Below are 14,816 nucleotides of genomic sequence, written 5' to 3'. Positions count from 1 at the left end.
ATGACCCGACTGAAAAATTTTGGATGTTTTTTCAGCCGTTTTGTGCTCCTTTCTGATTCTTTCTGCTAACTATAACATTTTTGTGGTTCTTCTAATTTACTTCTCATTTCAGCCTGTTAAGCTCCTTTCAGAAAGTTTCATTTTTTTCTGCTATTTCCGCTACCATTTAAATGTTTTATGCCAATTTTAGCGTTGTCAGTTATTTCTTTTTTTTTTTTTTGCACTCATTTCAACTTTATTCAGCTCAACTCAACAAAAATGTGCTCTCTCCACTAATTTCAGCTTCTTTCTGCATTTTTATATACCATAATTTTCAGCGGTTTTATTTTTTTTTATTTTTTTTTACCAATTTCAGCTTTTTTCAGATAATTTCCATTGTTTGTGCTCATTTTGTTCTCCTTTCAGCTTAATTGGGCAAACCTGTTTTCTGCTTTCTTCTGCTAATTTAAGCTTGTTTGACACTTTCAGCTACCTTTTTTTTAATCATATTTAGCTAATTTTAGCAGTATTTGGATAAATTAATTTTTTGTGGTCATTTCTTTGAACATGAACTTTGTTCACTTTCAGCCTAGTTAACTTCTTTATGCTAATTTCAGCTTGTTATGCTCATTTCAGCTTTTTTCTGCTAGTTTCTGCAATTTCAGCTACTATTTATCTGCTTTATGCTAGTTTTAGCTTTTTCAGCTAATCACACCATTTTAAACTCATTTCAGATCTTTATGCTCTCTTCTGGTAGTATCAACATTTTTTCTGACTTTTCAGCTACTTTTCTGCTATTTTTGCTAATTTTGACTTTTTAGCTAATGTCCTATTTTTCATGCTCATTTCTGCTTATTCAAACCTAATTCAGCAAATATGTGTTCTTTCTGCTTTCTTATGGTAATTTAGGCTTACTCATTCATTTCAGCTACATTTCAGCAGTTTTTAAGCAAGTTCTTCTGCAATAAGCATTCACACTGCATTTTCATAGGAAATACAATGTATCTAGTTACCGTCTGCCATGTTCTCCTCCATAGAAACTACACCTGAACCAGTTTGTGTTTTTCTGTGTCTTTTCCCTTTTCTCTTAAACCCATTGCCTCTAAAGCTCATTAAAAGGTTTCTGCAACACACATCATTAACATTAGAATCATTTAACAAAATCAATACAGAAGAAATGAGAAAAAGCATAAAGCACATAATAGTACTTTTATGCTGAAAAATATTTTGATCCAGTCGAAATGTTTCATGTATGCATGAAACTAAAACATTCTAAAACAGCTCTCTGCCTCAGGCCAAAGATCACATCTGTTGTGTGTAAGTCACAAGCTCATGTAGGTCTTTATCATAAATGTGGTATTCTTAATTTACAAATGGAATGACAAGTTTCTTCACTTTGCAAAACGAAAAGAAGGCTGCATGTGGTAAGACTGTGAAAAAGGCTGCAGCATGGGAGCGAGTTAGCTGTAATGATGTTGTGCTAACAGATGTTGGCCAGTTTTCCTCCTCCTTGCCAAAGTCTGTTCCCGTCGGAGCGCAGGCCAACACTGCACACATGCTTCCTCCTCCAGAACGACTACACACGTTGGCTGGATATTGGATTTCGGCGAGGCTGAAATCTGGGCCTGAAGTAACTGCACTGAGCGCATCTGGTGGATGAAACATGGCGCCTAATCCGACAACATCCAAGCGTGTGAAAAGTGTCTAGAAAAGGAATTTAAACATTTACAGCTTCATAATTTCTTCAATCTTTAATTCTTTAATGCTATTTTGTGTGTGTGTGTGTGGGGGGGGGGGGGGGGGGGGGGGGTCTCTCGTATTTTGTATCTTGCTGCAGTTCTTTTTGTTTTCCTGTCTATTTTAATGGTTCTTTGAAGGCGTGTCTCCAAAAGAAGACCAGCATCATTTCAGGCAGCTGATGGGTGATAAACGTCAGTGCAGCTGCTTCGTTTATGTTTTAGAGCTGAACAAGCAGAATGCCAAAATATTTCCTGCTGATGTTGAGAATAAAATAATTGAAAAAAAAAAAAAAACTCCAAACCAGGTGTTTTAGGAGATTCAGTGCCTCCAACACATCATGCACCGTCTTGATTGATGATTATGGCAAGAACAAGTCCCAAATTGTCCCGTGTGTTCAAAACAACTAGTATTTTATTTAAAACCTGTTGGGTAAGAAATGAAAAATCCTTATTTATGTCTTCTAAATAAATATGAAGCAATTTAACTTCAATTAGCTTTATTTATTTTGCTAAATGCACTTTTATATTGCAAAAACTAACTCAGATACCCCCATTTATGTTTTGGAAGTTTCATTAAAATCCACCCAGTGGTTCGTAAGATCTTTTGCTAACAGACAGAGTTGACTTTAAACATTTATTGGCAACATTTTAAACAAGGACTTTGCACAACCAGTCAGTGCCTAAATTATCTACTAGGAATTAGTTTCAGCCTCTACCATACACAACTTTAGGTCAATATTTGTAAAAGTGACTGAGTTATAGCCTTTTTTTGTTGTTGTTAAGGTCTGTTAGTGGTGGCAGCCATCTTGGATCGTGTTGACCCCAAATATTAAATCAGATGTAGATAAAATGACTACTTTATGCAAGTTTCTTTAAAATACGTCTAGTGGTTTGTGAGATATTTTGGGAATGAACAGACACAAAACAAAATGATCATTTCTCTTAAAATGACAAATTATTTAAAATGTCTGTTTCTTTTATGTGAAAATGTATAAAATCCCATGTTTCACTAAATAAAAACACATTCAAACAAAATTTTCCAGTTACTACTTCTTTCCGATTACTAAACTTTACTTCTAACCTACAAAGTCCTCAACAACCTAGCTCCATCTTATATTACAGATCTTATTGTTTGATATTTTCCCAACAGAGCAGTTCGCTCTCAGACTGCAGGTTTACTTGTGGTTCCTAGAGTTTCCAAGAGCAGAATGGGAGGAAGATCTTTCAGTTATCAGGCTCCTCTCTTGTGGAACCAACTTCCAGTTTCTGTCCATGAGGCTGACACCTTGTCCAGTTTTAAGACTGGGTTTAAGGCTTTCCTTATAAATCCTATAGTTAGGGTTGGCTTGTTATGCTGCCATAGGCTTAGACTACTGGAGGACAAATTGACCTCATTTCTTATAATGAACTGTTACAAATGAATAGTTTTCATTAATACGATTTCTATATGTAATTCTTGATCTGCCATTGTGTATCTGTTCCTCTCAAACCCAGCCGGTCGAAGCAGATGGTCTCTTGTCCTGAGCCTGGTTCTGCTAAAGGTTTCTTTTTCATCAAGGAGTTTTTCCTTTCCACTGTCGCCTTCATGCTCAAGATGAGAGTTCTGTGATGGAGTTAAATTCAATGCAGTCTGCTCCTCAGCTAAATAATGTTAAATTATTATTTTTACATGTGAATGTTTCTGTTCAGTGCCCTGAGACAACTTCTGCTGTGACTTGGTGTTATATAAATAAACTGAATTGAATTGTCCTTAATTCCACTTGAAATCCAGGTTCAAGCTGAATATGCGCTTGTTCCTAGTAATTAGTTGCAACATTGTGCTACGTATCCAATATCGCGTTCTGTATTTTTGTTTTGCTCTGTCTGGGAATCCCTTCTGTCTGAAGCCTGGTTGATCCCACAAACAGAAACAACAGGTGGAAGTCCAGCTCCTGGACGGGAACCTCCTGAGAAACCCCCCTCCTGACTGGTGATCAGTCGAGCATGAAAATAATAGTTACCTGAAGCCCAAATGGTTCATTACGATGCTAATTCTCACACAGCGGGACGCTTCAATGTTACATAACTCCCTTAATCCTTCAGTTGCAGACCCTTTGCAAACTTTTAAAGATGGTGACAGCTAAAGATGATAAAAGCTCTGGTCTTTTTGCGAAGACTATTGGGACCATGTGTCAAATAAACGATGACAAAGGAGTGCTAACCACAGCTCCTGGAAAGTGATGACAGTTCTGGAGCAGAGCAGGAGAGGCGAGGGCCGACACTGTGGACCCGTTTAATTGTAAGGAATCGGTTGAACTGCATTTTTCTCTCCATGAACCTATATGGACCTTGGACAAAACATGACTTCAGTCTATAAATCTTTGAGCCTTTATTTCATTCAGTTCCCCTTCTACTTTTCACTCTGCACCTCTTCTAACTATTATTCCTCCCTCTGCCGACTCCCCCATTCTGCCACGGGTAAAATATCTTGTAACTAATGAGCGCCACTAATGAGACGCTGGCAAAGGTCCACTGATCTCCTCTTACTGTAGCTGAGAGAAAACATCTTTGGAATACACCTGATGGCCTCCAGTGCAGGGGGGTGGGGGTGCGGGGGAACTCATCTGGGAGGACATCCCTGCATGTGCTGAAAGAAATCTGACTTAACTTTGGATAAACGTTCAACTGTCTCCGAGCCTCCACCTTCCCTTAACCCCCGAGGTGGAAGGGGATGAACTGAGCAACAATAAATCAAACGCTGAGGTCTGTTCAGCATCAGGCACACAGAAAAAGAGAATCCTGGAAGCAAAGAAAGAAACAGAACAAAGTGGACGCATGAAGCAGATAGGAGCTTTGAGGGGTTTGGGTTTAAATCGAGAGGAATTTAGCGAGAGGAAGCGAATGATTAGCACGTTCTCTGTGAAAACGTTTGCTGGGAAAGCTTTTTGGCAAGTCGCTGCAACTTTAAAGTGATAAGTGACTGTGTGATGTTGACCTTTAACCCCCGCCACCCACCAAAGCTGGGCGATCATGTAATTGCTTGTGTTTCACTTTATCTATTAGGAAAATAACGGAGTAAATGAAAGGAAACACACAGACATGAACCACTGGCTGGATATTAAAAACACAATCATGACCGTCACAGCTAATCAAGTTTAGCAAACACAGAGAGCTTTACATCAGTCTATTATAGAGGCGTTGAGCTAAAAGTTGGTGTCGTTTAGGGGTCTGCAACCTGCGGCTCTGGAGCCACATGTGGCTCTTTGGTCCCTCTGCAGCGGCTCTTTAAAGCTTTGACCAAAACTAACATAAAACTGAATTTTATAGGATGTTACACCCACAACAAAAATGTCTACTTTTGGCAGTTTTCTTGTCATTTCCTTTGCAAATATGTGGATACTAGTACTAATACACAGAGTATATTATACTCACTTTAACTTTATGCTTTATTGCTTCAAAGTAGGATACTCAATTTCTCCACAATTAAAAACAAACAAATTTTATTTTTTTAAATAAAAAAAAGGCACCAGTAACCCCCTGCAACCTGAAAAGGAAGAAGCGAGTAAAGATAATGGATGGATGGTCGGACGGAAGGAAGGATGGGAGGATGGAATCCAATCTTTTCTTTTGTCTCAACATATAAAAATATCAATAAATGTTAACAATCATTGGAGGTTTTTAATTTGATAATTTCAAGTCTACTGACCAGAAAAGTATGGTGGCCCTAAGGTGTAAATGAAGAACATTTGAAAAAACGGAATTACATTAAGCCAAAGGGAAGTGGCCAAATCGGAAGTGGCTGGAATCACATTTGAAAAAAATGGAATCACATTAGAAAAAAACAGAATCATATTAGAAAAAAAAGTTAATCACCTGTATATAATTTTTGAATGATTCCGTTTTTTTTTCTAATGTAATTCCGTTTTTTTCAACTGTGATTCCGTTTTTTTCAAATGTGATTCCATCCACTTCCGATTTGGCCACTTCTGCTTTGGTTTAATGTAATTCCGTTTTTTTCAAATGTTGTTGTGTTTTTATTGTTTTTTCCAAATGTAATTCTGTTTTTTTAAATGTTGTTCATTTACACCTCAGGGCCACCGTAGAAAAGCCCCATCGAACAAACTTTAAGTGGCCCATGGGCCACCAGTTGATAATAATTGTAGCTGATTTTGCAGCTAAATAAAAGGTTGAACAAATGGACACGTTTAATTTATTGAACGAAAGAGAGGAAATGGCTCTTTTGATCGTAAAGGTTGCAGACCCCTGGTGTAGTTGAAGCTGAGCGTTACCCTCAACACATAATTGGATCACTAAAAAAGATTGAACAAAATTTGTGTTTAAAACTTTGGCATATAAGGCGGTGATTCCTTTTAAGCTTCCCAATAAACCGGAAAATAATGCTATCCGTGACAGTTTCATTGCACCTGTCAGTGATTTTCTTTAGTAAAAACATGACTTACGTGTGCTCATTGATGTTATTATCAGACCAAGCTTGGCAAGTGATGTTTGACTTTGTCCAAGATCTCCTCCCTCTGTAGTTGTCCTTGGTGTCAGCGATGCACTCCCTTATGTAATCTGAGTACAAAAGCATTAAAAAAAAAAACTTTTGAAAGCAACCATCCATGCGTTCTCCCTCTGTGCCAGTTTACATAGTGATTAAAATTTGCTTTGCCTTGACCATTTTAAGCATGAGTTTCCCAAGTATGGTCAAGAGGAGCTTCCAACATGTTCTTCCCAAACCAGACAAGTTTCTGAAGTTCATTAAATGTCACAGAGGGAAGCGTTCATAAATTCTGCAATAAATTTTGAAGTGCTAGATTCCACAGCCTGCGCTTGTGGAAAGTTCTTGCGCTTTGGCTGTAAACAATGATTTTTTTTTTGTTTACACTCCTTAAGTCTGCTACATGTTTAGGCAATGACTTTCTTCACCAGAATGATTAAACAGCATGAGGCGGTTCGGCTCTTTAATTATATCAACAAATGAGCCGAAGATCACACAGCCTGCCTGTGTAAATCCTACAAAGCACAAAAGCCGTCGCCTCTGAGAACGGGAACATTTACCTTTTTTCTCGTACAGAGTGAAGTTGATGTTGGCCTGCTTCTGCACACCGTGGGTGAAACGGTCAAAAGGAAGCAAGTGGCATTTCCTGTTGTGCCTTTGAAAGTTGAAAGCCCTGTCAGGAGCACACGGGAAGTCGTTCAAAGATGACCGAATGATAAACAGCAAAAATATGTAAATACTATGAGGGACCCTGAAGGAAAGACGGAGCGAGGGGGGTGAGGATGGACGTAGTTACGGAGAAACCAACAGATTCCAGAGAAGTGGAGAAATGTGACTCACCTGCAGCTGAATTTTTTCTTTAGCTTCATGCACTTTCGGGCGCAGTGCTCCTGCGAGCGGCTCCTTTGTACCAGTGGAGTCAAAGGACAGTCCGTGCAAACCAGAACATGGCTCTCCGTCTTCTCGTACTTCTGTAAAAACTGACGACGAGGCTTTTGACAGCAACCTGCAAACCAGAAGGACAGACTTCATCATCATCATTTACGACTTGGACGTGTGGGAGGTGGGATGGATGACCATCTTCCACCCTAATTTAATGAGTAAATAAGTGCTGTCCTCCAACTTGGTCGAACTTGCAATCGTAGGGCACTTTGAGTTGTCAATCACGAACAATGTTTGTAAACTTTGTAAACTAGAAGGTTCCTAGAGAAACTTTGGCGAGGACTGCCACGTGGCGGCCACTTTAAATATTTAATTTGACAGTACCAGTACTATGTGTTGGGGTTCACTCTCAGCTACCACTACACCAAATTTCAGCTTAAAATGTAAAAATATCAACGAGTTATAGTCATTATTTAAGCTATGGTGACCATTGTGTTTTTTTTTATGATTATTATTTGGATTCAGTGTGATGGAGAAAGTTCTCAGCCATAACCACACCAAATTTAATCTCTATACGTGTAAAAACAGCTGAGTTACAGTCATTTAAATGTAGCTTTGGTGGCCATCTTTATTTTATTTATTTATTTGTTCACTATTGGGCATTGCATTGCGCACCATACCAAATTTCAGCTTAGCGTCTCTAAAAATGGCTGATTTATATTAGTTTTCCTTTTTAGCTCAAGTGACCATCTTCAATATTTGATTTGCAACCAGATTCCTTGAAAAATGTCTAATAAAGCTGCCTTCTTTGTTTGCAAATTATGTCGCCATGGTAACTCAACACGCCAATAAAAGTAACAGCACACATCACGATGCCGATCCGGTCGTTTTGATGGAATATTTGTGGGGGTACACAATGCGGTACAGGTGGCATTCAAGTTGACGGAAGCGTAAGATATAAAGTTAAGAAACCCTTGTTAGGTGGATAATAATAGGTGCTGCACTAACAGCTGGCACTCATTTTGTTTTCAATGCAGGAGCTTTTCTCAGAAAGACATATTTGAAAACCTTTGTGGGTTCAGTCAGATGGAACAGTACAACGGACTTGAGGGAACTTAACTTTTTCCTGTGACGTTCTAAACCTTCCTAATGTTTAGGACTTATATTTTTTATTTGCAAATGTTCAAGCAACTGCCAGTCTATTGGTTAAAAAAAAGCAAAAATTATTATTTTATTTACATGCAAGTTGTTTTCTAAGTATTAAGTTAGTTGTTAGAACCATTACTGTGTGTATTCTTACCGTTTTTTCCTCAACATTGTTTACCCATATTTTATAATACAGTCAATGTGCATGCATTTCATTATAAACTGGTAAATACTTTAATAGTTTTCCATCACAAGTACCTTGGTCAAAATGAAGAAAAAAAAAAAGTAAGTTTACTGCACATGGTTATACTAGCTTTAGTCTTTGCATTACTGCCACCTGCTGGGCTGGAGTTGGGCAGTTTTCTGCACATTGAAAATCAAAACTTATTTTTGAAAAAAGAGCTTTTTGTCACATCTCAAAACACGAATGTACCTTGTGTACACAGCTGCACGACAAAACCTTGCATTCAAAGTCTAATTACAGTCTGAGTAGATTGTTTTTAGTTAAAATTCCAAATTTAAAAGTATTTTCGCCAATAAATACCCCATTAAAGTGCCTCCGTTAACCACAAACCCAGCAGTTCTGCTTTAAACCAAAGTAAATACAAAAGCTGACGTGTGATGACAACCAAAGAGACAAAGTGAAGCTCATCAACTGCGTTTCTTCAGCAAGAGACGTGAAAATTACTCATTTTACTGCTTTTTAAAAAGCTTAATGCTATTTTTCCCACTTTGTGGTATTTGTAATGGTCTAGTTTCAAGTTACAGTTAAACAGTTCAAATAAGTCTTAAAAAAAAACCAAAGGATTTCATTACCATGTATTCACGAGCCTGAAAGAGTCATTTACAACTCGTTTAACAACTAGACTTTTGGGTTCATTATTTATTTTAAAGAAATTAGAATGATATTTTCTCACTTAGCCATCCTGCTTCCAAGGAAAACGTAAAAAATCCTATTGGAATTCCTTATAAACAATCCATTTTGCGTGTCATGTTTAATGTATAGTCCTTCAGCCATTGGAAAGCAAAACGCACGCCAACATACGGTAAAAATGAGCTGTCAAACTGTCAGCGGCGCAAACGGACACATTGTAATTCATTCTTGAATTATTTATGGTGTTTTGTCGGGAGCCATTTCTTTGGAGGAAGCACATCAAAAGAGAGTTTTAACATCGCAAAAAATGTGGCACAATGGGCTCACGGTGGGTTCAAAAACAGGACAAAATCATATTTTAAGCCAAAAGTTGGGGGCTCTTGGTTCAGCAGGATGGAGCGCTACTGTAACTGTAGATTTCGAAGGCTACACCAGTCGTTTAAAGTTTATAATTACTGGCAAGTGCAATATAAATCACTCAGGACAGTCTTTTTGCTACTGAGTTACAACCACACGCCCCTCTGCCAAGAGCCAACATGAGACGCCGGGTGTGTACTTAGGATATTGTAAACTGTGGACCGTTTAGAGGCTTGTCGTGGTCGAGAATGGTTTTTGGGGAGGACGTGTTATTAATGATTGGGCTCCACTGGACCACATCTGGCAGTCATCACAGTGTTGTTCCAGCCCTGATGTCTGGCCAGGCCGCTCAATTAGATTTCACCTAGTCTCTTCCTCTCCTTGCACTCAGACCCCTGCTATCTCCTAAATATTTGCCAAAGTGCTGGATAACAATAAAAAGTGTGTGTGTGTGTGTGTGGGTGGGGGGGGGGGGGGGTTAATGGAAAGAGGCAGACTTATTAAGAGGAACAGGTTGGAGTTTAGGTTGAGAAGTGAAAGTACGGAAAGGTGGAGGTCCTGACCTTAAAACACTTTGTTTGTAGCTCCGTCAAGGAAGAAGCTGTTTTAGTCATGCATGTGTCAGTGACTGTCCTAAACGGTATTGGTTTTTAGATCGAAGGGGTGGGAAGTGCATTGTATGATCTGTGTCTGAGGAATTAGGGGGACATGACATCTGCTTCAGAGTGCAAATGTACCAGATGTGAACCCACCCACCTCGCACAAACACACCTCTCCATCCCTTTTCTGCCGTCTCACTCGCACCTCTTGCCATCAGGAGAGCTCAAATACTTTGACTATTCACACCTCAAGCTCAGCTGATGTGACTTTATCCGTGGCCATGCAGATTTTTAGAACTTGGGGCGATATAAGACACAGATTTAATTACAATTGAATCACTATGTTGTCGTTTTTGTTTTACAAACTATAATAGCTTAAGTTAAGCTGCTGTACACTTAATGTATAGAGCTTTTTTGCAAAAATGTAAAAAATAAATAATAAATTGTGAGCTTCGTTATGTAGTAACTGTTTCTGCGTGTTCATTTTCTAATTTGGCAACTGGCATGGTCAACTGCTGGTTATTTTTAAGTGACTTAAATCAAATCAACCGATTAAAATCGATCAGGCGATTGTTTAGTCCATCTGCGGATCCAGTGGTGTCAACTGGGCAGATGTGATGCAGATTTTATACAGCTGCTGCTTTTGCTGCACCTAAATTTGTGACAAAACTGTAAAAATCAGTTCTTTTATACAGTACGTGGAAATACAAAAACATTTTTGCATTATTAGACTATTTGCAGTTAAATTTGTGAACATTTAAATTTTAATTTTTTTTTTTAAAGACAAGTTTATTTTAATCTGAAAATGTATAGCACAAACATAAAAAGAAAAAAAACATTTCACGTATTAAGTGCAAGAAAAAATAATTGAAAGTCATAAAGTGGAATAGCTTATATATATATATATATATATATATATATATATATATATATATATATATATATATATGCCAAATGTTAAAAATGACTTTGGCTAAATATGCCTGTTAAATTGTTCTTATTTTAGCCTTGTTCAAATTAATTGGATTAAAGCTGCAGTCCAGCTGTGTGAAGTCCTACCTGTGTCCAGGACCTCCACCAGAACACACAGCAACGTTTGGTAAATCCACACGTTCGTCCTCATGGTTGGCTGGAGATGTTGGAGCAGGTTCGAGCCGGACGGACACGCGCTGCTTGGGTTAAAAGTCCAGAGAGAGGCTGCTGGTTCTGCTGGAGACTCGGCTTCCTCACACAGAGGCCACTTTCCCAAGAAACCACACGCGCCCTCCGTTCAACCCCCTTTTTACCAAAACTTTGAGCCCCCCTCCCCATCTTCAAACAGCGCCGTCTTCTTACTACTATCAAGTTCCGGGAAGAACAAGCGCAACTTCCGGTTGTTCTTTTCAAACTAAAACCAAACTCGTCTCCAACATTTTTTTATTTTTTATTTTTTATCAAATCCAACAAATTAAAATTTAATGACAACTTTTGAGATTTTCAGCTATTTTATCAATTAAGAGTTAAATTCTAATAAACTTTTAATTGATTAAACCAACCCTTAATGATAATTTAATTTCCTTTATATGTGCTCTGTGTCTGACGGCAAAATATCTCGGTGAACAAATTTTAATAAGACTAAAAAAAGTAATGTCATAGTTCATGCTCAATATTCCAGGAAGAAAATCCAACAAAGTTCAGTCAGGTCATCTGAACTTTTTTTATTTATTTATTTTTAGACGTTTCGTCTTTCATCCAAAGGACTTCATCAATCCGAGGAGCCACAAACAAACCCAGTCGCACAAGCAGCACACTCCCATAGTGGACCAAGCAGTTTGCTCTCCCCCGTTGACTCCTTTGAGGCAGCCATAGCCATTTGTTTGTGTCTCCTTGAACTGAAGAAGTCCTTTGGATGAAGGTTGAAACATCTCATAAAAAAAAGAAACCGTCCAGATGACCTGACTGAACTTTGTTGAATTTTCTACCTGGATTATTGAGCATGAACTTTGACGTTTTGAACCACTTTGGCTATGGCTGCCTCAGAGGAGTCAACGGGGGAGAGGGCAGGCCCCAGAAATCATCTTATCACCAGCAAACTGGTTGATCTATTATAAGAGTGTGCTGCTTGTGGGACTGAGTTTGTTTGTGGCTCCTCGGGTTGATGAAGTCCTTTGGATGAAGGACGAAATGTCTAAATAAAAAAAAGAAACCGTCCAGATGACCTGACTGAACTTTGTTTAAAAAAGTAATGATCAGGCTATATGTTACATCTGACTAAATAATTCAGGAATCATTCAGATTCAAGATGGCTGCCACAGCTAATTAGCATTAGCAAACACAAATAAGACATTAGCTTGGTAAAATTTTACAGAAATAAAACAAAAATTTGGTAAGGTAGAAAGTAATTTCCAACAGACACCGAGAGATAACAGATTGCACAAGACTTTTACATAAAACTTTGGCTTTAACTGTTTGGAGTCAATCTGTTAGCAAAATATCTCATGAACCACATGTACAGGTTTTAATGAAACTCAAAGCAATCATTAGAGGGACATCTAGAACTGTAACTTTTCAAGTCATTTCAGTTTAAGATGGTCACTACAGCTAATAAATTTCATCAAACACAAAATAGCTTTGTGGATTTTAGAGATACTGAGCTAAAATTAGGCAGTGTAGTAACTGAGAGTAGTCCACAAAATGGATTCTGAGTGCTGACAGATCACGCAGGATCCTTTTTCTTTTTTGCTTTAAACTTTGACATGGGAGACAGCAGGCACCATGCTTTCCTTTGAGGACTACTTGTTCGTTGTGATTAATTATTATCGATTTGTCACGCATTGCCACTTTCTTAGAATTTGCATTTTTAACTACGTTTATGAATTGTTAACATGTACATATCAGGATGAAGAAAACCTAACCTATTAAATTTGCCAGCATGTTTGAATATAATAGATTTAAATTTGATGTGGGTGTAATCTGTTTTTAATTTATCATCAGAAACAGTAAATTACCACATTGTCCTGACTACCCCACTGGTAAGAAGCAGAAATTTTCAGTTCATTCTTTACTTAATTGCTGAAATTTGCTGCTGGCTGAATATAAGGAAGACTTCTTGAACTAGTAATATTTGGAACCATGTTTGAAGTAACTCCACTAAACCAGACTAGGCACAGAAACTTAAATGGTAGAGTTAATGACATAGATCTGTGTTGGACTGATTTAAATCAGGTCTGATCTTCTTGACAAGGTCTTCCTCTGTGTCTCCTAACCGGCCTCCTTTTGGCTCAGCTGAAAAGACAGATGGGATTCCTTACATGGTGCGCCAAAGAGCACTCGGCATAAAGTATTGATTGCATCCTCAGAGGATTAGCTCGTTGCAAAATTCCTAATGCAGTACCTGAGAGAGAGCTCAGACATAATGTATTGACTAAAGCACAGTGAGAGGTCCTATATGATGCAAGAAAACTGCCAGATCTTGACGCTTTATTCTTGCCAACTGAAACAAAGTGACAGAAATCTTCGATACACTGGTTTTGATAAAGCATCATTCAATCAGTCAAGGCAACTGAAGTTATGTGCACTTAAGGTCAATTAGATTTGGAAATGTTTAAGACAAATGGAAAGCTTTCCAACGCCCTTTAGTTTTCCACATTTGTTACATTTCAGAGTGATCTTTAACAGATTTTTTGGATTTTGTGCTTTTCTGTATGTGTAAATTTTAAATAAAATTTACAAAAAGAATGAATTGCAGGTACCACTATTTAGATCTGGGCTCATCAAATGATGGCCTGTATGCCATATCTATCATCTGAGATCAGTTTATTCAGTCTTTGAATGATTGCATTGTTATAAATCATATGCAATACAAGACAACAGTCAGACTACATGGTCAGGACACATCATCAGACTTGACACATATGCTGACATAATGCTAATGCTTTAATGCTTTCCCCTTTTGCAGAACCCATTTACAACAGCAGAAATGTAACTTAGCGAAACAGACTGGCCATGTACCAGAAAAATTGTGAATCGGTGGTCAGACACCCACACTTTGCATCACGAAGGGCCCCACTCACCCAGCACACACACTTTTTGCTCCGCTCCCCTCAGGCAGGAGGTTAAGTGCAGAACCACTAGACTGGGGAACAGCTTCTACCCTGAGGCTGTTAGACTCATTAATCTCTAATCAGGGTTATCACTGTGAAAAAAAAATCAATGTAATGCCACTTTGATTGGTGATATGTGCTGCTGATTATCCATGCTGCTGATCTCATGCCGTTGATTATTTCATGCTGCTGTATTAATTCGTACTCATCCGCTCACACAGACTCACATTTGTGCTGCTGTTCGGCATATTGTTTTGCACTATTAGTGTTTAGCGTATTTCTTAGTTTAGCGTATTTCTTGGTTTATATCTTAGATCCTTTCTACTGTTTCTTTTTACAATTTATAGTTTGCTATTGTTGGATGTAAATGGGAACCATCCATCCATCCATTATCTTTACCCGTTTATTCCATTTTGGGTCACGGGGGTCGCCAGTGCCCATGTCCAGCAATCACTGTGCGAGGGGCGGGGTACACCCTGGATGGGTCGCAAGTCCATCACAGGGCCACATAGAGACAAACGAGACAAACAACCATTCACTTTCTCATGCACACCTGGGGACAATTTAGAGTTACCAATCAGCCTAACATGCACGTTTTTGGTCCGTGGGAGGAAACCGGAGCACCCGGAGAAAACCCACGCATGCAAACTCCACCCAGAAAGGCCCCTGGACCGGGGT

The 14,816-nt window shown here is 38.5% G+C and overlaps 1 protein-coding gene across 1 annotated transcript in view; it reads right to left on the bottom strand.

Moving 5' to 3' along the window:
- Window positions 1-11,179, bottom strand: part of LOC119428491 (hepatocyte growth factor-like) — a 26,405-nt gene extending 15,226 nt beyond the window's left edge. The window contains exons 1-5 of the mRNA XM_037696173.1: window positions 11,116-11,179; window positions 7,039-7,204; window positions 6,759-6,871; window positions 6,158-6,272; window positions 993-1,102 (exon numbers count right to left, since the gene is read on the bottom strand). Of these exons, the coding sequence (XP_037552101.1) occupies window positions 993-1,102; window positions 6,158-6,272; window positions 6,759-6,871; window positions 7,039-7,204; window positions 11,116-11,179 (568 nt within the window). The remainder of the gene's footprint in view (window positions 1-992; window positions 1,103-6,157; window positions 6,273-6,758; window positions 6,872-7,038; window positions 7,205-11,115) is intronic.
- Between the last annotated feature and the right edge of the window lie 3,637 nt (window positions 11,180-14,816).

Source organism: Nematolebias whitei, chromosome 22 (genome assembly GCF_014905685.2).
Source record: "Nematolebias whitei isolate Nwh7 chromosome 22, NemWhi1, whole genome shotgun sequence".
Taxonomy (NCBI): Eukaryota; Metazoa; Chordata; class Actinopteri; order Cyprinodontiformes; family Rivulidae; genus Nematolebias; species Nematolebias whitei.
Note: the sequence above shows the minus strand (reverse complement) of the source record. Positions and strands in the feature narration are given on the sequence as shown.